Source organism: Dendrobates tinctorius, unplaced genomic scaffold, assembly GCF_039654945.1.
Source record: "Dendrobates tinctorius isolate UK_male_01 unplaced genomic scaffold, ASM3965494v1 ptg000160l, whole genome shotgun sequence".
In the NCBI taxonomy this organism is placed as follows: Eukaryota; Metazoa; Chordata; class Amphibia; order Anura; family Dendrobatidae; genus Dendrobates; species Dendrobates tinctorius.
This window is the reverse complement of record NW_027361827.1, coordinates 8,192,158-8,219,282: the sequence shown is the minus strand read 5'-3', so window position 1 is coordinate 8,219,282 and position 27,125 is coordinate 8,192,158. Positions and strand designations below refer to the sequence as shown.

The 27,125-nt window shown below is 41.5% G+C and overlaps 1 protein-coding gene across 2 annotated transcripts in view; it reads right to left on the bottom strand.

Annotated features, from left to right (window-relative positions):
• Positions 1 to 3,959: 3,959 nt before the first annotated feature.
• GNE (glucosamine (UDP-N-acetyl)-2-epimerase/N-acetylmannosamine kinase) overlaps positions 3,960 to 27,125 on the bottom strand; it is a 76,884-nt gene continuing 53,718 nt past the window's right edge. For both annotated transcript variants that reach the window (XM_073549646.1, XM_073549647.1), the window contains exons 2-12: positions 23,889 to 24,091; positions 18,942 to 19,393; positions 17,816 to 17,968; positions 17,490 to 17,702; positions 16,282 to 16,369; positions 15,472 to 15,682; positions 13,767 to 13,896; positions 13,455 to 13,676; positions 9,474 to 9,656; positions 9,132 to 9,248; positions 3,960 to 7,182 (exon numbers count right to left, since the gene is read on the bottom strand). In XM_073549646.1, the coding sequence (XP_073405747.1) occupies positions 6,947 to 7,182; positions 9,132 to 9,248; positions 9,474 to 9,656; positions 13,455 to 13,676; positions 13,767 to 13,896; positions 15,472 to 15,682; positions 16,282 to 16,369; positions 17,490 to 17,702; positions 17,816 to 17,968; positions 18,942 to 19,393; positions 23,889 to 24,091 (2,208 nt within the window). In that variant the 3' untranslated portion in view covers positions 3,960 to 6,946. The remainder of the gene's footprint in view (positions 7,183 to 9,131; positions 9,249 to 9,473; positions 9,657 to 13,454; positions 13,677 to 13,766; positions 13,897 to 15,471; positions 15,683 to 16,281; positions 16,370 to 17,489; positions 17,703 to 17,815; positions 17,969 to 18,941; positions 19,394 to 23,888; positions 24,092 to 27,125) is intronic.

Here is a 27,125-nt window from a genome sequence, read left to right as displayed (position 1 = left end):
CATCCAAGAGGTGCAGTTTTTGGGGTACCTGTTGTCATCTTCAGGTTTTCGGATGGATCCAGAGAAGTTCAGTGCCGTTCTTGATTAAGACCATCCCGATAAATTGAAGACCCTACATTTTTGGGGCTTAAATAATTTTTACCGAAAATTCATCAGGAATTATTAATTGTGAAACTCCTTAGGGCTGATACTCACTTGCGAGAGGCTCGCACGATTCTCTCGCATGAAAACCTGGCAATGCCGCCAGCACTCGGACCGGAGCGCGCGGCGGCATAGAAATACATGTAGCCACACACTCCGGTCCGAGTGCCGGGTTTTCATGCGAGAGACTCCAAATGGTGGGACGATGCCCTGCGGGTTTTTTCCTCCTTTAAGAGCTATTTTGCCATGGCTCCTATACTTTGTCAGCCCTAAGTTTCCCAGCCCTTTGTTGTGGAGGTTGTTGCATCGGAGGTGGAGGTTGTGGCTGTGTTGTTTCAGGGTCCATTCCGTGGTAGATGGCATCCATGTGTCTTTTTTCCTAAAAATAAATTTTCTTCTGCTGAAATTATGACATAGGTAATAGGAAGCTTTTGGCAATTAAATTGAGAGTTGAAGAATGGCGACATTGGTTGGAGGGGGCTGGCCATTCTATTACTGTTATCACTGACCATAAGAACTTGTCATATCTCCAATCGGCTAAATGTTTCAACCCTAGGCAAGCTAGATGGTCCCTGATTTTTACTAGGTTCAATTTTGTGGTCACTTTCCATCCAGGGGTCACAAATATCAAGGTTGATGCTTTGTGCTGGAGCTTCCCTGGTGGTGGTGACCATGAGGACCCTGCCCCAATTTTGCAGAAGGGGAAAGTCATTTTGGCAGTGTACCGAGCTGGAGGGTGAGGTGTTGGAGGCTCAGGGGGACGCCTCGGCCTCCTGCCCTCCAGGAAAGTTGTTTGTGCGACCAAATCTGCACCGCAAAGTATTTGGGGAACATCACAACTTTGTGCTTGCTGGTCATCCGGGTGGTAAGGCTTGTCCTTGGATTTTATTACTGACCTACCGACATCTGCAGGCAAGACTGTGGTTTTAGTGGTTGTAGATAGGTTAAGTAAAATGGTTAATTTTGTCGCATTACCGGCACTTCCAAATGCCAAGACTCTTGCTCAGGTGTTTATAAATAAGATCATGAGGCGTCACAGGTTTCCCTCCGATGTGGTGATGAATCAGGAGACCCAGTTTGTTTCCAAATTCTGGAGGACGTTCTGTTTCTGACTGGGGTGCAGCTGTCCTTTTCCTCTGCCTTTCATCCCCAGTCGAATGGACAGACAGAATATGGAGACCTACCTCAGGTATTTTATCTCCAAAAAGCAGGAGGATTTGGCATCCTACTTACCGCTGGCAGAATTTGCTATCAATAATCACTATCAAGAATCTACCGCCAGGTCACTGTTCTTTGGTCCATCCACAGTTTGGTACCTTTGGTGGAGGAGGGGCTTCGGGAGTTCTGGAAGAGAAACGTTTTGCTTTGGCACTCTCTTCAGTGTGGCGGGGGATTCTGAGTAATTTGAAGATTATGAGACAGTTACAAATGCATGGCTGACAGTAAACGCTTGCCAGGTCTGAATCCGAGTGTTAATGTGTGGTTGTCTACCAGGAATATCAGATTGACTGTTCCTTCCCGGAAATTGGGACCTAGATTTATTGGTCCTTATAAAATAACTGCCGTTATCAATTGAGCAGCGTTTTGTCTTGATCTACCTCAGGCTCTTAAGATCCACAGTGTCTTCCATAGGTCTTTGCTCAAGAAATATGTGGAACCTCTTGAGCCCTCACCGCCACCTCCAATAATGGTTGATGGAAACCTAGAGTTTCAGATTTTGAGGATTGGAGAATCTCACCTCCAACGTCGTTCAGTACAATACTTGGTGCACTGGAAGGGTTATGGCCCAGAGGAAAGGATGTGGGGCTCAGCATCAGAGATGAATGCCCCAAGGCTGGTTCGTTCATTTCACACCTATTGTCCCGAGAAGCCTGGTGCTGAGTGTCCGGAAGCCACTCGTAGAAGGGGGGGTACTGTCACGGATGTGTCAGAGGCTGCAGACAGTTGCACTGCATCTGGCTACAGAGGATTCTCTGCAGTTGGCTTTGCAGACGCTTTCCTAATCCTTCTGACTCTTGGACCCAGTGGCAACTGCCCCCTAGCTCTAGTTGACACATCTGGACTGGGTGTTTATAGACTCCTGTCAGCTTCTGGGAATCGCCAGTGATATTTCCATTTTCCCCTGTTGAGGATTGGAGCTATAGCAATCGGTTACCTTCCTCTTTGATGCTGTTGGAGGATGTCTGTGTTACCTGAGTCTACTCAAGATTGTTTCTGTATCCCAGCTGTCTTTAGTTGTAGTGGGGATTGACTAGTTACATCCTGTCATTCCCTAAGCAGGGCTTATTGCCAGAGTCATTCAGGTATTCGGTTCCTGCTCGGCGATAGGTGCAGAACCTATATAGGGATGTCTAGGGCAGACAAGGTGACTTTAGATCGGCCTAGGGGTCTCCACTCCCCCCCCTTCCTTAGTGTTGGGCTCCCCTTCCCTTGATCCGTTTGTGTTGCACTTAATCTTCCCACACTGTGCGTGATAGTCGTTCATGCTAATTAGTCTACTTTTAACCCTTTCATGACAGGAGGTATTTTTGTTTTTTGCTCCCCTTCTTCCTACAGCTATATCTTTTAATTTTTCGGTCAATATGGCCATGTGAGGGCTTGTTTTTTTGCGGGACGAGTTGTACTTTTGAACTACATTTTTGATTTTAACATATGTACTGGAAAACGGAGGGGGGGGACAAGTGTGGTGAAAAAAAAGTTCCAAAGTTTGTTAAAAAAAAAAAAAAAAAAAAAAAAAAATTGCTCCATTTTCCGATACCCGTAGCATCTCTATTTTTCATGATCTTGGGTTGAGTAAAGGGCTTATTTTTTGTGCGACAAGCTGCCGTTTTTAATGATTCCATTTTGGTGCAGATATGATCTTTTGATTGCCTGTTATTGCATTTTACTGCAATGCTGAGGCGAACAAAGAAAACTTAATTCTGGCGTTTTGACTTTTTTTCTCGTTACGCCATTTAGCAATCGGGTTATTTTATTTCCAATGGGGCAAAAGCGGGGTGATTTGAACGTTTATATTTTTAAAAACTTTTTTTTTTTTTTTACTTTTGGCATGCTTCAATAGTCTCCCTGGGAGACTAGAAGCTGCCATAAACCGATCGGCTCCGCTACATACAGGCGATGATCAGATCGCCTGTATGTAGCAGAATTACTGACTTGCTATGAGCGCCAACCACCGGGCGGTGCTCATACCAAACTGGCAGTGACAACCATAGAGGTCTGCAGGAGACCTTTGGTTGTCATGCCAACCCATTGGTGACCCGCGATCACGTGATGGGGGGTCATCGATGTGCGGGATTTTCGGCTCACTTAGTGGAAGTGCAATTTAAATGCTGCTGTCAGAGTTTGATAGCGGCATTTAACGGGTTAACAACCGCAGGTGGATTGCGATTCCACCCGTGGATGTGAAGAGGCACATGTCAGCTGTTCAAAACAGCTGACATGTGCCGGAAAAGATGTGGGCTCAGCGCCGGAGCCCACATTAAAGGGAGGGTGTCTGCCATCGGCGTACATTTACCCCTGATGTTGGAAAGGGGTTAAGGCTTATAGCACCTATTAATTGGCTCACCTTGTGCTAGAAATGTGCACCACAAGTCTGGTGCTTTTTTTTTCACGTACTCTAAAGCAAGGTAGGTCATACCCCCACATCATCCCGGTTTAAATACTTCGATAAGTAAAGGTATCAAATAGCTCTGCCCACAAAAAGTGACATGTCAAATTCGTTAAAATGGCTGTTGCTGCAGCAAGGGGTTAAAAATGGAGCACAAAGGAAAATCCAACACTGTAACGCATCACATGAAATTAAACACTACACACAGAGATCCATTTGGTTTCTTTATTGTCACGTTGCGCTATAAAATAATAAAGGCTTTATAAGAACAATAAATACCTATGAATAATAGTTATCACATAGAGATGTCATACAGTATCATGAAAGAAGGAGGAATGTACAGGAGATAACATTACATTAAACAAGGAAACTCAAATGTACCATCCCTGCCAGTGCTACACTCATGTCTTGGTAGAATGTTCTACATTTTACAACAAATCTTGCACCTAGTCACTAAAAATAAAATAAAAATCTACAAAGCAGCTGGAATGTGGCAAAATTAAAGCCACCATGTTCCCATTTGTTAATTAAACAATAATGCATATTGTACTTAAATACAATACTAAAAAAGCAAAAGGCCCAATTTATCAACCCCCCAGAAGGGTTAGCAATGCAATGTGCAAGGGACCACCTTTGTCACCACTGCTTCATTGCAACAGACCTTGTATAGTGTAATGGAGAAAATTGCCAAAGTTTAGAGGCACTGGAGAATAGAAAATAAAATTTGTTGGAAAAAGATTTTTGGTACTCGCCATAAAAACGCTCTCTCTCGTATCCTTAACTGGGGGACACAGGAACCATTGCTTGTATGCTACCACTTGGTGGCTGACTCTATAAGAATACATCTTAGAAAAAAGCCGACTCCCTGCCAACAGCCTAAACCTGGCCAGTTGACACGCAGCTGTGGCGTGGTGTCTAAACTAAGTCCAATGTTCCGCAGATCAAAAGAAGTAAACAGTGGTCACCCTAGAAGAGTGCTCCAAGAGCATACCAGGCATAACCAGCAAAACATCCGAACAGAGCTATGCAAGACAAGAAGAGCTGCATAGCTCTGACTATGCTAGATTGTGTAAAAACCACTCAGGGAGAGGCAAAATCCCTAAATGAAGGAAAGCAATCTCATTGTTAAAGGTGGAACGTGGAGAACACGCTAAGGAAAAAAATTGGATGCAGAATAATGTCTGTCACAGAGCTGGAATGGGACAGGTGAGATCCACCACTCGGACCCTAGCCTAATGGAAGGGGTCACCATAAGGAATAAAACAACATCCTGACGAAAAATCGAAATTCAGAGATATCTCTGATTGGCACGAAAGAAGAAGACTGAAGGGCGCATCCAAGACTAGATTAAGGTTGTATAACCCCCAGATGCAGGAAGGCCAATATCGTGGCCACGAGTTTGCCCTGCCCAGGCATGCAATCCTGACCTATGGCCTACAAGTCAAGATCTGCTGAACAAGGCAGAAACCTGTCACAAAAGAGTCAACCTTGGCTCAAGATTGGCCTGCAAAAATTTAAAAGGAGGATAACGTCATAGGAGCACTGCTCATACGTCTTAACACATGGAAAAGAGGCTTTCTAAAAGAAACGGTAAAAACATGACGTTTAAGGCCCTTGTTCCCTAATCCTAGTCAGAAGAATTACTCAGAAAGGCCCAAAGTCTTCTGAACTGCAGATCAAACAGTCCTGCTGTTAAACTAAATGACCAAGAAATTGGTTAGAAGAGCAGAATGTTGAGAAAAGCTTCTTTGGATGGTATATGTGGTGCTCTGGGGAATCTGCAATGCTGACAGAAGTTCTAAGGACAAGACAGGCCTAAAACGTAGAACCTTGTCTGCCTCCAACGTGACACTAACCTAAACTGGGTGTCGGCTGATCAAGTGTAGGCCACTAGGAAGGAGTAGGCTTTTTTCTAAGATATATTCTGTGTGTCAGGCTCCAGGTAGCAGCATATAATCCATGATTCCTGTGTCCCCAATGAAGTGTCTGAGAAAGTAGAGCTACACCTTAAATATATTAGAACACTAAAACATTTATACTACACTAAATATAATAACCATGGATACTAATTACACTAAATTACAAAATAAACAGAAAAAGGTGATTTTCCAAATTACAGTTTTTAAGTGTTACTCTAGTCCTTGAGGTAAAATTGGCGTATTTCAACATTTTCTTTTGAAACATCCTACTAATAACTAACTGGTGCTGATCCTAGCATGGAAGAGGCCACAGTGATTGTAAATGGATTTCTCCCAAACACTGTGCAAAAATGCTGGCAGATTCACAAGGCATTACACCTACAGCAATGACCTGAAAGATATGTAAAAATAACACCACATCCGACGTGATAAAAACAGGGAATTACTTCTTTCAGCATTCAAGTCAAACACGAAGTACAATGTGGACTTGTAATAACGAAGAATATCTTTGTTTCAGCCGCAGATTGTGTTTAGGAAAAAAACCTCCCTAGATGACAGCATTAAACAGCAAAAACAAAAAGCTAGATTAATGTCCACTCAAACCTATTTTGATTCTGACAAAGGTTCAGAAAATGTTATATTCTAATAATATAATATAATTTATATTTATCATCACTGTCCCCGATGGAGCTCACAATCTAAATTCCCTATCAGTATGTCTTGGTGGGATTTGAACTCTGGACTCCAGCCCTGCAAGGCTGCAGTGCTAGCCACTGAGCCACCGTGCTGGCCTTTTCTATGAAAAAAACAAAAACAAACATTTACATTGCTAAATATTATCTAGAGATGGGCAATTAACAAAGTTTTTTTTCCCCTCCAGGAACAGTACCACTTTATTTTAGTTCAGCCCTATACATGAGTGAATGAGACAGATGTAATAGCAGACAGTCATGAACAAGAGTGGCGCTGTTTCTGAGAGATAAAACTGTAGTCCTTTTCACATGCCCTAAAGTGTATCGACTAACTCAATGCAACCGAAGCCACCAAATTCCTCTATGTGCAAGGGCTGAATCTTTGCTTAACAGTGAGGGCAAAACTTTTGTTTTCTTCTAAACAAACATTAGCAAATTTTGGTAATGTACAAATAAAATAGTAACATAAATATTAGACTGAAACCATTTCAGAAAAAAAGCGGCATCTAAAAATATGCCAACTTTTCTTAGGCTTCTTGTCTTGGCACAGTAGTGTAATTATTACAATCACATAATCCACTGACGGCCTAATATGTCCTACGTGTGGTATAGTCTAGCACCATACTCGCTGCTCCGAGAAGCGCAGGGTCAGATAAGTTTGACACCACGACATTGACATCCTGGACGGAGGCCAAGCCTCGTTGGCGTATCACTTCTTTCACTGCATTTACATACTGGTTTGCTAGAACACCAGAAAGTATCACCAATGATGGGTTGATTGTGTGCAGGATGTTCACAATCCCGATGCCAAGGGCTGTTCCAGCTGTTAGAAAAAAAAAATAAATAAAAATTAACAGGATTGCTTTACAATACTGAAATATATATTCTTTAACTGGTTATCTCTTATTAAAAAGAAAAGACCCTGGACATGACTTTTGCATGACTATTAATCACATATCTCAACGCCCCATTTGGTCCGTGCAACTTCATTTTCAAGAACTATTGTTTATATATGTATTCTTGTAATAAAGGTATTTTATCTTCCCTTTATATTGGATCCTTTTATGATGTATTAATTTTAGGTCATGTCCAGGGTCTTTTCTTTTTGGGCACACTTCACTGGAATGGTTCGCCATTCAGTTTGACACATCATTGAATATTGGCTATTTTATTTCTCCATTATTATTATATTTTATTCTAATTTATTTTAATTCATTGGTGTGCATTTTACATGCTTTCTCTCTTATTAAAACCTGCAGGCAATTAGCTGATCACCGAAGGTCTATCTTCAGAGACCCTCACCAGAAGAAATGTAATTCCATTGATAGATTAGGAGGACTACAGCAAGAGTCACTTTATGGTAGCGATTCTGAGCTTAAAAAAACCTGAGATCTAACTATATGGCCTAATAAAACACCTGGACAAGACTATTATTTTCTTGCTAGAAAAAAAAAATTGCCTTCTCCAAGATGGTGCCACCTGCGCAGTAGCATCTATTGGATCGCCGATAGATGCTATTGTGCAAACGTAGCCTGCGCCATCTTGGTGGAGACAACTCAAGATGGCGCCGCCTGCGCAGTAGCATCTATCGGCGACCCGATAGATGCTACTGCGTAGGTGGTGCCATCTTGGAGGAGGCAATTTTTTTTTTCTCCAGCAAGATAGTGCCACTGGCGCCTGTGCAATAGCAGCTATTGGATTGCTAATGGCCAGTGCCATTATCAAACGGATTTTTTCTTAATGAATTTATGGATACCATGAAAGAAAAAAAAAAAATTAAATACACATTACAGATGCGATCATGCTGCAGTGCAGGCGCCGCCGCCTGCCAAAGGAATATATATATATATATATATATATATATATATATATATATATATATATATATATATATATATATATATATTATTTAATGGGGGAAGGTCACTGAGGGATCAGTGACCTGTCAGAAGCCATGCACATGAATCGCTAAACAGTGCATCACTTGAAGACCCCCACAGGCTGCACTGGAGCACGAGCATATCATTGACTACAAACTGAAAATACAGATTACACAACAACCACAAGATGGATTTCATCAACAAAGGTATCATTGTAATCAGTATAACGGCGCCGACCTGACACTGTCTGTAGGTTACTGAGCACAATCCAGCTGACAGGTTCCCTTTAAAAACAGTTATTGTGACATATTAAAACAAAAATCCTAAAATAAAAAAGTAAAAAATAAATTGCAAAAATTGCATGAAGGTAGTAATAGTAATAAGGGTATTTAGTAAACATAATTTTGATCAAAAGAATGTAGAAGCCATCCCGCCACGTCACGGCAACCCCTGTGGGACAGTCCTAACTCTTGTATTTAATGCCTTTCCACTTGTCAAGTGTCGTAAATGTGGACATATTAAAGCCTATGTAGAAAAAATCCACCACCATAGAAAACAGCAAACGCATTTCAGACACCATCCTTCGTCTTTGCCCTACAGAAATAAGGCTATGGACTAAGTAAAGTGTCTGAAATGTATATGCTTTTATTCTATGATGGTGGAAGGATTCTTTCTACATGGATTTTCAATATGTTGCAATAAGTGTTTTGCTGGAATCTTGCTTTCTTCTGGCTCTTGCAGTACCACAAGTATCTTTATCCTGCAGGTGAGCTGACCTTCTGTTACAATTCTATCGAGGGCTACTGACCAGTACAACTTGTATGCATATCAATGCAATACTGAGATAAGCAAGGTAATACACGCAAAATAATCCTTATAGATTAGTCAATACCTGTCTTTAAAATACTGCTTGCTTTAGAGTTCCCCAGTTTAGCTGCTTGGATAAGATGGACAGCGGTAACACACTCATCATTCTTCAAAGACATATCTTCTACTAATAGCAGATCATCTGGAGGAGAAAACAGGGTATCAAACATTATCATATAATACATTAAAATTATTAAAAAAAAAGTTAATTCTTGACGAACTGTGAAAAACTAGTGACTAAGTTGACTAAAATAACCATGTTTTACTCTAACAGGTTACAATGCAGTGCAACTACAGTGGAAAAGCACACTTGCAGCGCCACCTAGCGACAGACATGCAATCTGCAGGAAGGTGGTCACATACATACCATCATGCAGTTTCTTTGCCTCTCTCTGCAAGGCGATTCCTGACGCATAGGCTTCTACACAACCATGGCTGCCGCACATACACTCCGGGCCATCAAATGACACCATGATATGTCCCAGCTCACCAGCACAAAACGAACTGCCATGTATGAGCTCATTGTGATGGACCACTCCTCCTCCGATACCTAAAACACAGAACAGATACGCATTTACGAGAACTGCTCAATGAGGACCCAGTCCTTGGAGGAAATTGCTTCTATGCAGCTCCATTCACCAGATAAAAATCGTGTTTAGGGCTGTTTGGAAGACAAGAAACAATCCAAAGTGGGCACATAATAAATCCTTAATACTTGTACTAAAATGAATGTATCATACAGCTTGCTACATTTTCAGATTTACCTCTCCATTCCCCTTTGGTCACAAACACCTGAATTAAGTTAGGCGTGTGCCGCTCCATGGCCCCAGCGCATCCAACTTGCCTGCCATGTTAGTGCTACGGTGAAGTCAGTCAATAGTCATAGTTACTGTGGTTTTACTTATAGTATATAAAACAAAAGGATCGCAGTTCACGTTCCACAAGAAACCTTACAGATTTCTTTTTTAAAAGGCATAAAAATACTGAAATTCAAAATTATCCTATTCTCCCCCATAAATACAATAAAAAACATTTGGTATTGTTGCACCTGTAAAAATCTGAGCAAAATATAAAATTAACCTTTACCGCAAGAGTCAGAACAAAAATTTAAAAAGCAAGAAATACTGTATTTTGCGGACTACAAGACGCATCCCAAATTTCGGGGAGGAAAAAAAAATATTGTAAATAAAATATTCGTGCATCCTATAATCCCTTTTTACGGTAGTGGTTGGTGGCGGTGATCACATGAGGCAGTGTCGCTGCTTCAGGAGGCCAGCGCTAGTAGGAGTGGGGTGATGCTATGGGCAATAGGCTTTGAGGTCTGGCGGCCATTTTCCTGTAGCCCACAGCAGGGAAGTCAATGGGAAGGAGGATTCCACTCAGTGTCGACATCTTAGCCCAGGGCCCGCAGTGCCGGGACTCAACCTTGGTCCCGCAGAATCGCCCAACTCCTGCCGCCACCGGCCTCATGACGCAGCGACCCTTCGCCTCTTGTGACAACGCTCCACCGCAGCAGCCCCCCAACCCGGTAAGCTACCTTTGGATTATAGAACACACCCTTCATTTTCCTCCCAAATTTGAGGGTAAAAAAAACAAAAAACTGGGTGTCCTATAATCCAAAACATAAGGCATATTTTATTTGGTCACACAGCTCCTTCAAATAATGCAATAAGAATTGATCAGAGCATCTTATGTATCCCAAAATCATAAAAACTGTTAGCTAGCCATAAAGAAAACAAAAAAACAAGCTCAATTGAATGAAAAATTAAAACATGAAACATTATGGGTCTCAGACACTGCCAAAACAAACCTGTGTGTCGGAAATGTTTTTACTACATAAAACACCCCCCTCCCCAACAAAAAAATAAATAAGTTGGGTACAGTATTTCAATGCAGGACGTGCTGTAAATGTTATCAGAATATGGGAAAGTTATAAAATGTCTTTTGTGCTCCCGATCTAAGGATCTAGGCTTTGGGTCGGAGTCGGGGAAATGGAGGCATCCGAGGTTTGGCTCACCGACTGCACAGCCGCCTGGCTGCCCTGTTATTTTTGTAAGAACAAAACCCTAAAACCCATGGTGGAATAAGGCTATTTTTATATTTTTTCCAGTGCATCACATGGGAAAATAAGTTGTGTCATTTAAAACTACAACTTTCCTCACAAAAAAAAACAAAACAAAAAAGTAGTTGGAAAATGTAAAAAAAAAAAAAAAAAAAAAAAAAAAAAAAAAAGTTAGAAAAAGGGGAGGAGAAAGACGCAAAAAACCAAACACATTCAGACATGAAAGCTCTTTACTTTTACGGTATTCTAGGTGCGTGGCTTAGTAAGCTGTACGCCTTCCATATCTCGTAAAACCTTGTAACTCCAGGATGTTACATTGGCTGTTCTGGCAGAATGCCGCCAGGCTCCTGCTATCAGAGCAGTGATTCCAGGGAGCGCGGATGGCGGTCACATAATGGTAACGTGCTGTCTGGCCCTTGTGGGCACGAGCCTCCTCCTACCTGCTGGTTCTTCAGGTTCAGTCACTTTTTACAGCACTGCGGGAGATTAGCGCTACAGAATAGTCCACAGTCCAGAGACTACCGTCTAAAGAGGGGGGGGTGTCTGGACAGAATACAGGCACAAGGTACAAACTTACTAACTCTTTAAAGAGTCAACATCATTTTCATTCGTACTTCATAAATCAATAATATACATGAAAATAAACTTTGTAAGTATCTCAGAGAAATCTTTCTCCTCTTCGACTTATCTTTCATTTTCAAAATGATCAATTCACAATTAAAGGGAGTCTGTTATCAGGTTTTTGCTACCCCATCTGGTAGCAGCATGATGTAGGGGCAGAGACCTAGATTCCAGTCATCTATCACTTACTAGGCTGCTTGATGCAGTTTTGATAAAACCACTTATTTATTGCAGATTTAGCATTTCTCTGAATGCTGAGCTCTGTATAAAACCCCCACCCACATCACTGAGCAGCAGTTTTCTCTGTAAACTGTGCATAGGCAGAAAGCAGTCAGTGGTAAGGGCGGGGTTATACCAAGCTCATAAATATAGAGGACTACATGGCAGCAGGTTTACTAGTCCTCTAGTGATAAAAATCATTTATATCAGCAGGAGATTATCAAAACTATAGCAAGCAGCACAGTAAGTGACATATTGCTGGAATCAGGGACTCAGCTCCTACATTATGCAGTTCACAGATTAGGCAGCTAAGGTCTGGTGACAGATTCTCTAAAATCTGTCTTCGGTGAATGCAGACTTTCCCCAATACGGAGATGCAGTTGATGCATACAAAGTTTTATGGAGAGTTGTAGCGTCGGTTCAGGTAAATTACACGAGAATGTCTGTGTCCGCCTCAAGCTTCTCCTTACTTCTCATAGTAACTTATGGGCACCAACTGTCATCTCCTATATCAATGTAAAAGCAGATTTCTTTCACAAGATATATTACAATATTGCTTATTTTCAAAGGACACACTATAAGCATTGCTAAGACATCCCTCCACCATAGGATAGTTTGATAACTTGCTGATCAGTGTGAGCCAGATTGCTAGGCCCCCATGATCATGAAACCATGGCTCTGCAAAGCAGCATCTGAATGAAATAGCACCACCACTCTATTCATTCTCTATGAGACTACCCGAGATAGCAAAGTAGAGCATTCTGCCATCGCCAGCAGTCCTATAGAATATGGATAGATGCTTCACTGACCCTTTACGTAGAACAGCGAGTGTCCCAGCAGTCAGACACCCACAGATCAACAAGTTAGCACCTATCCAATAGAAATGTGATCGCCTTAGTCGGGTTGTTCCAAATTATGCCGACATGTCCAGTAATCATCAGTTATAAGAGATCCAGCCGCAATTTGTTAACAAAATAAGTTTTGCAGACAACTTATGGCAGTTTAAAAAATAAAAAACACTGATTTAATCTAGATTTTTTTTTTTTTTTTTTTTTAACATTTAACGCTAGTTTCACACTAGAGAGGATGCGGACTTCCTCCGTTCAGCTCCGCTGCCGTCGGCATGAGTACCCCATCTTTAGCATTGGGTACGCAGGCCATGCCGATGTATGCGGATGCCTCTGCATGTGTCATTTTGACGGTGCGGCGACTGCAACAAAATGCAACTTGATCAGTTTCAAATCAAACAAAACTATTGTCTTTTTCACAGATCAGTTTTCCACAGACTTCAACGTAAAAAAATGGATCCAGATGAAATAAAAATGTATAGTTGGACAAAAAAGTGGAGTCTGCACAACTTTTTTTGGTAACAGGTTACTGAATCTGTTTACTTAGCCGAAGACATAAGACACATTTTTTCTTTTTTTGGAGCTCTATGATAAATACCTGTTCCAGTTATAACTGTGACAAAACCTTCTACTCCTTTGCCTTGGCCAAACTTCCTCTCAGCTAGTGCAGCACAATTCCCATCGTTATCCACCCATACTGGCAGGTGAAGGGTGTCCGATAGAGGCGTTCGCAGGTCAACCGAGCTCCACTCTTGAATCAACTTTGTAGAATGAAGCACCACACCATCATGTGGGTTTACACGTCCACCAGTGGAGATCCCTAACGGTGGTGATAAAGTACTTGTTATAGGACTCAGGTTATCATTAATATATTCGCACAATATTATGTATCCATCTGGGAAATACTCACCCACACCAAGTATTCTGCAGTTCAGACTCACTGCTTCTGATGCAGCTTCAACGCACATCTTCAGAATCAACTCAATTCTATCCTCATAAGTTTTAGGATTAGGTTGGGCATACTTCTTTATGATTTCCCCCTAAGGTTAATAAAAAAAAAAAAAAAAAAAAAAAAGAAGCTTTATCAGGTATGACTTTCTTAAAAAAAAAATAAATAAATAAAACCAAAACCATGGGGAGTCCTTTGCGCATATTCATACAGTGATTTTTCACATGGATTTTCAAGCTGTTCCACACCAAGAACCTCTGTATATACACTGCCTATCGTTTTCAATAGAAAATACATATTGCGCTTCACAGTGATTTTTTTCCTGATATTTTGTGAAATGCCACCTCACTGATTCGGATTCATCGAGGTTGCTAATTTTGAAGCAACAAATTCTCCCTCTAACATATCATTACATTTACCAAATGGACATTTTTTTTTTAAGGCTTCTAAGAATTACGATAAACAGGTTAGCAATCTACTTTCAAGCCAAAATTAATAAAAACTAACTCTACAAAGATTATGAACAACAAAGTAACACTCTGTAGCGCTATAACATCCAAACTTGAATTGCATTACTGCACTAGAATATTAGAAAAATTGAGAATACTTCACATATAAACTGGTCAATTCATGCTTACCCGGCAGCCACGATAAGAGAATTCTCATTAATGGCAACCTGCCTGTGGGAGTCTCTGCCCGAGCACTCCAGCCTTCAGCCTCAGGCGTTTTTAATTACAGCAGGATCCTAGAAAAAATTGGAGCTCGGCTCAACAGGACTGGATTTTTCGTTTCTTTTTCAAAAGAAAATATAGTGCGTACACAAGAAAATGTTCATGTTCGACATGACCCAGTCGACGCGTTTCGACTACACTAAGCAATCTTACTTATGAATGATCTCCAGGTGGATGAGCTGGAATCAAGTTTTTGTTACAGCAGGATCCTACCTTCCCATATAGATGCAGGCTTTAGCACAATAGAGGATTCACACAGGCAGGTTCCCAGCAATGAGAATCGCCTTATCATGGCTGCTGGGTACACATGAATTGGCCAATTTATGCGCTAAGTATTCTCAATTTTTCTAATTTTCTAGAGCAGCAATGCAAATCAAATTTCATATATTTTATGCTCGTATGTTATAAAGCTTCAGAGCGCAACTTTATTAATTATATATGGAGATGGATACTCTTGGTAAGCAGCTGTTCACACCTGTTTTTGGTTTGGATGTGTCAGTCTTTTGATATTTGTCTACAAAAATGATATGCACCACTGGGGGAGTGTGACAGGTGACAAACTCTTGTTAAATTTTGGGACAATACCAGTATAAGGAGTCTAAAGAATTACATGGGTCCATAATTTACATCCACGCGCTTCCGATTTTACACAAAAGGTTTCTTGACAAAAATCTTTCCACACTCTGATGCAAGCTGTATCAAGAAAGAGTTCTCTTCTAGAAAGCAATGTTTCCTAGAGGTCTATATCATAGACTCATAGTGCCCTATGTAAGAGCCTAACCCCATCTCTGAAGACCTACGCACTTCCTGTAGATTTATCTATAAATGGAAACATTCTTGGAGTATAACGATCTCAGACTGCCCATCTCTGGACATTTGGAGCGGTGCTGTGAATGATATACATGGATACAAACTTTCATGACACAATTATGTACCTTCATGCTGACAATCGCTATCCTAAGATTTGTTCCTCCTAGATCAACAGCCAAAGCGCACAGCGTTTCCAAAATGTGGTCAATATCTTGAGAGATACTCTCTTTTACTGGAGGGAAGCAAAACTTTTTCTGGAGAGGTTCTGACAAGCTGAGTGATTTGAGAAACTTTACAATTCTTGGAACAGAATTGCCATCACCATATATTTTTGAGCTGTAAAAGAGGGGGAAAAAATATATTGTTTTTTGTGGCAAAACTTTGTTAAAACCCAAAAGTAGGAAAAAGAAAATGGTGATAAGCCCACAATAATAATGACTGTGACAAAATAATCTTTACTGATAAAAAGATATATGACTTTAGTGACAGTATGAGTATAACAGTGAGAATGGCTGTCATAGGCAGGAGAGGACAAATACTAATGTGCTAGATCTCCTAAATTAATATGGACATAATCACAGCCATAAACAAAAAAACAAGATTAATACAGGTACAATGAGTGTATAACAAGTTACCCATCATAGTCCTCTGCTGCTGTAATGATGCCTTTGACTGGGAGCAGAATGGTGAAATGCCGATTGGGGCAGAGTAGTGAAACGTGTGTCAAGGCAGGTTTCATTCTAGCAGGAAAGGACTATGAAAGGTATCTTGCTTTTGTTTGCCCTTTTATCTAGTCCGTAATTCTAAAACCTTTATTATAGGTCAGTCAAATATACATTATATTTCATACAGGGTAATTTTTTGCCGAGTAATTTTGATTCATTACTTTGATGTAACACCGTACCCGTAACATATGCAGGTGGCATCACACTTACCAAGGATATCGTTTTCCAAACTGGAGCTGAAGGGCGTGAATTATTTTATTCTCTGTGTCTGCGTCACGTACATGAAGCACATTTTCACCTGAAAATAACATCAAACAGGTTGTGACAAAATCTGTAAGACGCATTTAGAAGAACATGTCTAGCACCTATGACTCAAGCCACCCTGGACTGCAATGAAAGGTGAAGTAATCTGGATTCTGAGCAAACTTTTATAACTGTTAAATAGTAAGGGAAAAAAATATTTGTAAGCTGCTAATACAACAGACAAGTTCCGCATAATTAAACTGTAAAATAACAGCTGTAGATAAGCAGGGAGAAGCCTTTGACCTCAAGCTGGCTAACCTTATACACATTTCCTCATTGTGCATTGGGGATGTGATAACCATCTGGGTGTGCACACTTATCTGTCTTTTTGCAGAACGATTTTAAATTAGTGCTATGCCTGATCCTTCCCTTTCTAAGTTGATTTGACACCTGTCTGAACATAAGAAAGGTGAGCCACTAGATTTAGGATCCATCCATGAGGTTACCTTGCCATTGGTGGATTCCCTATACAGTTTTTGATCAAAAACTGTTAACTACCTGACATTTTTATATGTGTAATGATAGTGCAATTAATGTAATAATCTCACTGTGTGCTGATGGATTTTATTAGTATATTAGTCTATGTGGTTTTTCAGATGTTTTCTTGCCATAAGCATACCAAATAAGCCAGTCTAAGACTATGTGCACACGCTGCGGTTTTTGCTGCGGTTTTGGCTGCAGCAAAACTGCAACAGTTCTGCAGACCTTGTACAGTAGCATGTTATCCTATGGGATTTACAATTTTCTGTGCACATGCTGCGGATTTTTAACTGCGGAAAAGCTGCGGTTTTGAATCCGCAGAAAGAAATGACATGTCACTTCTTTTCTGCGGATTCTGCTGCGGTTTACCATCTCCTCCATTGTAGAGGTGATAAACCGCAGGCCAATCCGCAGGTCATTTTAGCTGCGGTTCCGCAGATAAAAAATCCGCAGACCAATCCGCAGCGTGTGCACTTAGCCTTAGGAGGCTTGAGATACTGGCAAAAAAATATATAAAATATGAATATGTAGGTGTTAGGCTTAGGAGGCCATGTTTTTTTTTTTAAGGGAAAAAAAAAAAAAGTGGAAGATTTTACTAATCTGTTATTTTTTTAAGGAATTCCTCATATCCTCACCAGTTTCTCTTCCAGTCTGCCTTGTTCCCAAATTGATGACCGGTGTTCCGAAAGCTCCTGCCTCGCGCACCCCGCAGCTGCTGTTTCCAATCATACATCCTGCATGTGCAACTAACTGGATGAACTGTTCAAATGGGACATGCTTCACGGCTCTGAAGTTAGGATGGTGCTCCACACCTTTCTTCCTCATCACTCGCACCATTTCTTTGCTTCCTATAACAAGCAGAATTTCATTACGCATTACTCACCATAGAAGAGCTTAACATTTTCGGCCAAACAGGTCAATACAACCCCAAAAGGTCACAAAGCTTTTGCCACAAACTCACCCGCGTCAATGTTTGGAAAGAGAACCAAGGTTTTCTTATTGAATGAAATAAGAGCGTCTAAGGTGAACTCGTACATCTTCACCGAATGTTTAATATCTGTAGTAACCGGGTGCTGCAGAGCTACAATATATTCCCACGGCTTCACGTCGTCACCTGTGAAGAACACACACAAAAAAATACTACTCTCAGGTGTTCTTGTAAAAAAAGTTATATACACACACACACACACATACATATTGATGAATGTAATTATTTCATACTTTTATCTTACTCCTTTCCATATCCTTATGCATGCAAATGAAAGCAGTTCAACATACTTTTCAGTTATGCGACCATACTATTTTAGTGAGAATTGTGGAAGAATATATAAATTTACAGTTCCAAGTCTGAGATCACATATGCATTTTGAGGCAGATTTTGCTTTGATTTTCTTATCCATCCCAGAAGAGAGGAGTCAGCCTTTTCTTTATTCTTTTGGATTCACTTTTGGCTTTGGGTCAAGATTTGCACAAGTGAGTCAAGCCTAAGGTCACATTCACACCTCCATGTGTCATGGTCCGAATACGGACTGAGAATCACAGACCAGCTACGGTCTCCTGACCAGAACTATGCCTATGACGTTCTCAAGTTAAGGTGAGGAGACCCACTGCCAGTCAGTGAATCACCTTCAGTACTCGGACTGTGACACACAGATGTGCGAATACGGCCTAAGGAACAAATTCTGGTTTCTGAATGTTTTATGTTTACAACATACCATATAAAGGGAACATGTAAATTCAGCCTTGCCCAACCATTCACCATTTCCCTGGTGCCAGGCTGCTTGGTGGGCACAGTAGTAAAATACATCAGTGCAGCACATCTGTGCCCAGTAAGCCCTCAATGTCCTAGGACGTGCTTACCGCAGACACTCACAATACAGAGAGCGGTTCTGTAAGCGGTGACTGCAGCCACTCTGTGCACATCCCCGTGACAAAGCCGGCAACTCCTGATGGGAAAGGAGTTCATTTTCTCATGGTAGTTGAACTTTCACTAAGGTGGCAAAGCACTATTGTAATGCTATTTATCTGCAAGTAAATTGTAGGTCCCCATTAAAGTAGTAAGCATGCTCTATTGCTGTTGCACATACCGAGCCATGATTTGATAACACCCATGTAGTCCTTGTTTTTCAGATTTAGTAGCTTGTCATAAGAGGGACAACCAGCCAGAAGGATGCGGTCATGGTCCTCACACATGGCAATGAGGTGCTGTTCTGCACTCCGGGTGCAGCACACATGGTAGTGAGACAGTTTCGTGATGGCATGTCTGATGGAGTCATCAATCGTTCCACTGACTTCCCCTCCTTCAATGTGAAGGATTCTTATGTTCATTAGTGCCGCACTCGTAGCCAATGCTAAGGCATCAAATCTATCTCCATGGACTATGATGATGTCGGGTCTTAACCGATTTAGAACATCTGGCAGTTTTACTAATGCAAGTCCCACCGACTCAACCATGGCCGCTTCATCTTCTCCTCTAACAATCGTATGCAACCTTGCTTGAATGTCAAAGTCATCTTGTTCAATCATACGATAGGTATTGCTAAATAAAAACGACAACAGGACAAGAATCAAGTTACCATCACATCCAGCAGAAAAATAAATGTTACTGGCTACAAGCAAAGTACAAATTAAGACTTTTTTAATGTTAACATTCTCAAAAAATTTTTATGAAAAATGCTTAAAATTTGTTTTAGAAAAAACCTCAAAAAATATAATGGATCAAATACTCTAAAAAAAAAAAAAAACACCAAGATAGCAGCAAAAAAAGTTTTGATCCTAAAAATTAACTTTTCTTCCAATATTTAAAACCTGGATGATACCAGTATAGGGAACAGGGTACAGGATATTTTTAACATACAAAATATACAATGTATCAGGGCACTACACTCGCCCTAATAGGCCCTAGTGCGTCCCTTCCTTGCCGCGGAGGTTGGCACCCTAATATATGCGATGTGGCGCCCCCGCTCAACGTCGGTGACCCTAATAACACCCTAAAAAACCCTAATCCACGACGAGGATACACAAAAAAAAACACAAACACACAGAATTCCCGAAAAAATGACCCCTGGTGGAGAGACTATATACTGTCTCTAGGAGTGCACCTATTCTAAAACAGAGTGGTGGGTATATGTCCACCCTAATATCTCGTAGTAAAAAATGCTTATGGTTGCAGCTCAAATAGAAACTTATCTCGTAGAAAAAATGCTAAATGCTGCATAGATGACACTGTAGCTTTCTATAAAAAACGTTTACACATAACAGCAATGCGTAGATCAAATCCAAAAGGAGTTCATCAGGAAAAAATATTTGCTGATCTAACATATCCAAAGGACATAATAGTCCTCAAAATACACAATAGACACAATAGTCTCTTTTATAAGCGAGGATGGCAAAGAACACCATTAAATTCATTCATGGGGTAACCCAGTGACCCAATATACAAATTGCCATCCATCAGTCTGTCAGCATAAAAATTCAAAAAGATACTTATCAGCCATCAGATGATATCGAGCCCAGCCCGACGCGTTTCCCCCTCTTAGATGCTGAGGGTTCATCAGGGGCAAAAGAGAACAAGGGGTCTCATCACCCCAGCCGAATGATCAATGCAGTGTGCGGCATGTTTTCTGTCTCCCGCCGGCTCATATTTACCGCCTTCAGACTGCGACGTCACTTCCGGTACCACGCCGTGATTGTGTGTCATACTTGCAATCATTGCAGTGGGGCGCGCCCCCATACCATGTGACAACAATCATCACTTCCGGTGGCGCATCATGATTACGCACACTGCTAGTGATTAATACACTGGGGTGTAGTCCCACCGCCACATCATGTGACCCTAATCGTCACTTCCGGTGACATGCCCTGATCACGTGTGTCCCTCTCGGCACATATCAAATCCTCTCCCCACGTGACCACACAGCCGTTGCCCACACTAGAACCACAGTGGGGGAGAAAACCACAATAGGTCACAACCCACCAAAATTAGTGGGATTAACCACGGGCGTGTATTAGAGCAAAGGGGGCTAATATATACATAAACCCTAAGGCAGCATTATTCAGGGCTAGTAGAACCTGAAGAAAATTATATATCCGGATTACACCTCATTTTAAATATGTCAGTGTGCCATAATAACGTTACTGAATCATAAACCGCATCAATAAGACATGATGAAAAATGTTGTTATTAACCCCTACAGGAGACACCTCTATGTATCCAAGCTAATCAAATGATCCAATAATAAGATGATAGATATCCAAGAACAATCTCTTTGCTCAGGAAGAGCATGAAAAAATAGCATGGTGGATCCATCAGGTACACTAACTACAAGAAACTAGTAAAATTCAAATTTTCATTGAGGCCTTTAGGGCTTTGTGATTCCAGCCAGAAAATCCAACGCGTTTCCCGTTGTAGGATCTTCTTATCCCAATCCCCCTGCCTCACTACGGGTTGAACCCTTTCAATAACACAAAATCCAATCTGTTTCTCATCACCGCCATGAACAAGAAACAGATTGGATTTTGTGACCTATTGTGGTTTTCTCCCCCACTGTGGTTCTAGTGTGGGCAACGGCTGTGTGGTCACGTGGGGAGAGGATTTGACATGTGCCGAGAGGGACACACGTGATCAGGGCATGTCACCGGAAGTGACGATTAGGGTCACATGATGTGGCGGTGGGACTACACCCCAGTGTATTAATCACTAGCAGTGTGCGTAATCATGATGCGCCACCGGAAGTGATGATTGTTGTCACATGGTATGGGGGCGCGCCCCACTGCAATGATTGCAAGTATGACACACAATCACGGCGTGGTACCGGAAGTGACGTCGCAGTCTGAAGGCGGTAAATATGAGCCGGCGGGAGACAGAAAACATGCCGCACACTGCATTGATCATTCGGCTGGGGTGATGAAACCCCTTGTGCTCTTTTGCCCCTGATGAACCCTCAGCATCTAAGAGGGGGAAACGCGTCGGGCTGGGCTCGATATCATCTGATGGCTGATAAGTATCTTTTTGAATTTTTATGCTGACAGACTGATGGATGGCAATTTGTATATTGGGTCACTGGGTTACCCCATGAATGAATTTAATGGTGTTCTTTGCCATCCTCGCTTATAAAAGAGACTATTGTGTCTATTGTGTATTTTGAGGACTATTATGTCCTTTGGATATGTTAGATCAGCAAATATTTTTTCCTGATGAACTCCTTTTGGATTTGATCTACGCATTGCTGTTATGTGTAAACGTTTTTTTATAGAAAGCTACAGTGTCATCTATGCAGCATTTAGCATTTTTTCTACGAGATAAGTTTCTATTTGAGCTGCAACCATAAGCATTTTTTACTACGAGATATTAGGGTGGACATATACCCACCACTCTGTTTTAGAATAGGTGCACTCCTAGAGACAGTATATAGTCTCTCCACCAGGGGTCATTTTTTCGGGAATTCTGTGTGTTTTTTTTGTGTATCCTCGTCGTGGATTAGGGTTTTTTAGGGTGTTATTAGGGTCACCGACGTTGAGCGGGGGCGCCACATCGCATATATTAGGGTGCCAACCTCCGCGGCAAGGAATGGACGCACTAGGGCGAGTGTAGTGCCCTGATACATTGTATATTTTGTATGTTAAAAATATCCTGTTCCCTGTTCCCTATACTGGTATCATCCAGGTTTTAAATATTGGAATAAAAGTTAATTTTTAGGATCAAAAATTTTTTTGCTGCTATCTTAGTGTTTTTTTTTTAAATTTGTTTTACTAGTATTTTGGTAACTTTTATGCTTTTCCTGTAGTTCTTGAAATTCTACAGAGAAGGCTATGGAAAAAAATGCAATACCCACGAAATGCTGCATTACCTAAAAAAACTCAAAATGTTTCAGACCCAAGTATACTGTGTAGTTCTTTTTCCTATATATACTCCGTTAGCCATCAATAATGTGTTTGTGCCTTACATTACTGCAGTTTCCAATGCTGCTCAGGTCCTCTCATGTATCACATGACTGTAGCTCTTCCTTGCAGCCTCACACTTAAAACCATTATTTATTTTACTCATTTATATAGCGCTAACATATTCCGCAGCGCTTTACAGTTTGCACACATTATCATCGCTGTCCCAGATGGGGCTCATCATTCTAAATTCCCTAGGTATGTCATTGGAAATTTGGAATGTGGGAGACCAGAGTACCTGAAGGAAACCCACGCAAACACGGGGAGAACATACAAACTCCTTGCAGATGTTGTCCTTGGTGGGATTTGAACCCAAGACCCCAGCACTGCAAGGCTGCAGTGATAATCACTAATCCACCGTGCCACCATGAGTTTTTTCTTAATATAAGTCTGAGAGTCTCATTCTAAGGCCGGTGTCACACTACCGTACAATACGGCCAAGTGAGAAAACATCGCTTAGCACTTGGCCCAGTGTTAGTCTATGGGGCAACTCACATCTGCGATTATTTTCTCATGCTAAATCGGCAAGCAAGAACAATGGCAGAAAGCTGCAATGGGCACCGAGACTAGGCTCACTCGCATCCATATAAGTCTATGGGGGGAGTGAGTGACAATGCACAGCACTAAGATATCATCCGAGTGCGGTGCGATATACGCCGACAGCAGAGGAGATGAAGAAATAACTTTCTCCGACTACTCTATAGCTGTGCTCTGATCCTCTCTGTGATCGCAGCAGAGCAGGATCCGAGGGTTATCAGCATATCGAATGTCATATACTAGTCTGACTCCAGCCCAAGTCACAGACTTCCGATGAGGAAGTGAGTTCTGGTCCACACAGAATACACTGTGTGCCGGCTGGTCACAACTGCTGTCACATGATGCAGAAGACCGAAGCAGCGCAGGAAACGGAAGACGACAGCAAACGATACATTTGTAATGCACATATTAATGATGGCTAACGGTGGGGGAAACTGCTGGAGTGCTCATTTAAGTCTTAATCATGTACCATATTATATACTACTTTGTCCACCATTTTTTTACCGTGTTTTCCAGCAAAGCGGTAAGGATGGAGATAAAAAACACAAACAACTTACCCATAGTCATCAATCAGATGGGATCCAATCACCACTACACTAAGCTCAAGGTAATCTGATTCTGCTTTGATTCCAAACATAATGGGAGCCAACTTGGAGTAATCTGCTCGGTTGCATGTTGCCACACATACTCGAAGTTTTCTTTGGTTTGTGTTCTTCTCCATGGCAACTTTCCGCTTTGATAAGTTCTCAAAGTAAAGTGCCTATAAAATACAGCAAAGAGAAAGTGATGAAATGTTTTTAGTAGATCATAGATTTCAACCTGACACATATTTGGTATTAGCTATTTTGCCTTTTTTCTATCTTATATCTATTATTCTGACTTGTAGCAGGATAAGATGGAGTATAGTAACCATGAGCACTAGCTGACAGCTCTCCATTGCAGCCACATAATCATGCCTTGTGACTAGGTTTTGGTTTCTGCCCTTCATTGCATTCGATGTTCTGCTTTCCAAAGCAGAATGAATAGAGCTCTGTCCTGTCGGAAAACGTTATAGGCAAAAAAGTCACACAGTCGCCATCCCCTATATGTAGCTCCATACCATCACTCAGCAATAAGCTGCCAGTATGTCGTTTTCTGCCAACAGAGGGTGCATTGCTCAAGTGTTCAGGAAACGAGGGCATCATTTCCAGTATCTAATAGCACAGTGACTCATAGGACTTGTGTCAGTATCTGCCAAGAAAACATATTTGTTCTTCAGAATCTACACCCAAGATTAAATGTTTATATAAGGTTTTGACTCGGCTCCATCAAAGTTATATTCTAGCTGTTGCTAAAAATATTTGATGTAATAATGCAACCCGACCGCATTATTCACAGCACAGAGGAAAAACCAGGGCTGTGGAGTCGGTAAGCCAAACCTGCAACTCCGACTCCACCTCCCACATATATTGCTTATATTTAAAGTGAAAAATTTATTGTAGTACAATGTGAACGTCAGACATTAAATCATTTTTATGAAACAATAATCAAGAAATTTAGATAGAACATAAGATATATTTATTGGAATATAACTTTAGAACACAAAAAACTGTAATAAATTGTAAATATGTAATACACTATGCAATATCGATTACATATATACAGTACAGACCAAAGTGGACACACCTTCTCATTCAAAGAGTTTTCTTTATTTTCATGACTATGAAAATTGTAGATTCACTCTGAAGGCATCAAAACTATGAATTAACACATGTGGAATTATATAATTAGCAAAAAAGTATGAAACAACTGAAAATATGTCTTATATTCTAGGTTCTTCAAAGTAGCCACCTTTTGCTTTGATTACTGCTTTGCAAACTCTTGGCATTCTCTTGATGAGCTTCAAGAGGTAGTCACCGGAAATGGTCTTCCAACAGTCTTGAAGGAGTTCCCAGAGATGCTTAGCACTTGTTGGCCCTTTTGCCTTCACTCTGCCGTCCAGCTCACCCCAAACCATCTCGATTGGGTTCAGGTCTGGTGACTGTGGAGGCCAGGTCATCTGGCGTAGCACCCCATCACTCTCCTTCTTGGTCAAATAGCCCTTACACAGCCTGGAGGTGTGTTTGAGGTCATTGTCCTGTTGAAAAATAAATGATGGTCCAACTAAACACAAACCGGATGGAATAGCATGCCGCTGCAAGATGCTGTGGTAGCCATGCTGGTTCAGTATGCCTTCAATTTTGAATAAATCCCCAGCAGTGTCACCAGCAAAGCACCCCCACACCATCACACCTCCTCCTCCATGCTTCACGGTGGGAACCAGGCATGTAGAGTCCATCCGTTCACCTTTTCTGCATCGCACAAAGACACGGTGGTTGGAACCAAAGATCTCAAATTTGGACTCATCAGACCAAAGCACAGATTTCCACTGGTCTAATATCCATTCCTTGTGTTCTTTAGCCCAAACAAGTCTCTTCTGCTTGTTGCCTGTCCTTAGCAGTGGTTTCCTAGCAGCTATTTCACCATGAAGGCCTGCTGCACAAAGTCTCCTCTTAACAGTTGTTGTAGAGATGTGTCTGCTGCTAGAACTCTGTGTGGCATTGATCTGGTCTCTAATCTGAGCTGCGATTAACCTGCGATTTGTGAGGCTGGTGACTCGGATGAACTTCTCCTCCGCAGCAGAGGTGACTCTTGGTCTTCCTTTCCTGGGGCGGTCCTCATGTGAGCCAGTTTCTTTGTAGCGCTTGCTGGTTTTTGCCACTGCACTTGGGGACACTTTCCTCAATATTTCGGACTGACTGAACCTTCATTTCTTAAAGTAATGATGGCCACTCGTTTTTCTTTACTTAGCTGCTTTTTTTCTTGCCATAATACAAATTGTAACAGTCTATTCAGTAGGTCTATCACCTGTGTATCCACCAGACTTCTGCACAACACAACTGATGGTCCCAACCCCATTTATAAGGCAAGAAATCCCACTTATTAAACCTGACAGGGCACACCTGTGAAGTGAAAACCATTTCCGGTGACTACCTCTTGAAGCTCATCAAGAGAATGCCAAGAGTGTGCAAAGCATTAATCAAAAGGTGGCTACTTTGAAGAACCTAGAATATAAGACACACAGTATTTTCAGGTGTTTCACACTTTGTTAATTATATAATTCCACGTGTTAATTCATAGTTTTGATGCCTTCTGAGTGAATCTATAATTTTCATTGTCATGAAAAGAAAACTCTGGATGAGAAGGTGTGTCCAAACTTTTGGTCTGTACTGTATATATTTTGTGGTGCAGTGACCACTATGTCCGCTAGGGGGCGCTGTGTGGGTGTCCCAGGACGGGCCTACAGTCATCTCCATTGTTGTAATGGGAATAGGAGGCTGAAGGATCGTTATGTATCTCAAGGTAGGTGGCCTTGAGATGAAGGCTTGCTTATGTGCTGACCAGCAGAGGCACTGCTGAGCTGTTGTTACACTGTGTCAGCGAGAGCTATCTACAAACCCACCCAGGGGTGTGTTTAAGAGTGTCATAATAAAGTATATGTGTACGAATGCTTGAAGGGCCTGTGATGAGGTCATAGCAATGTAACCCGGGGACGTGGCTACGGACCATTTAAGGTAACCAGAGTAGGTTACATGGGAGAGCGCATGGATCTGATTGGGTTATGTGGAAGGTCCCGGCAGGCCTAGGTGGAAGAAGGTGTGCTACCTTCTCCTGAAGACCACGTGCTGAGGCTGCTGACACGGGGAGGCCTATGTATATTGGCTGTATGTGAGGAGGGATAAGCCTCCTGTGTTTTGCTGAGGCTCCAGGACTGA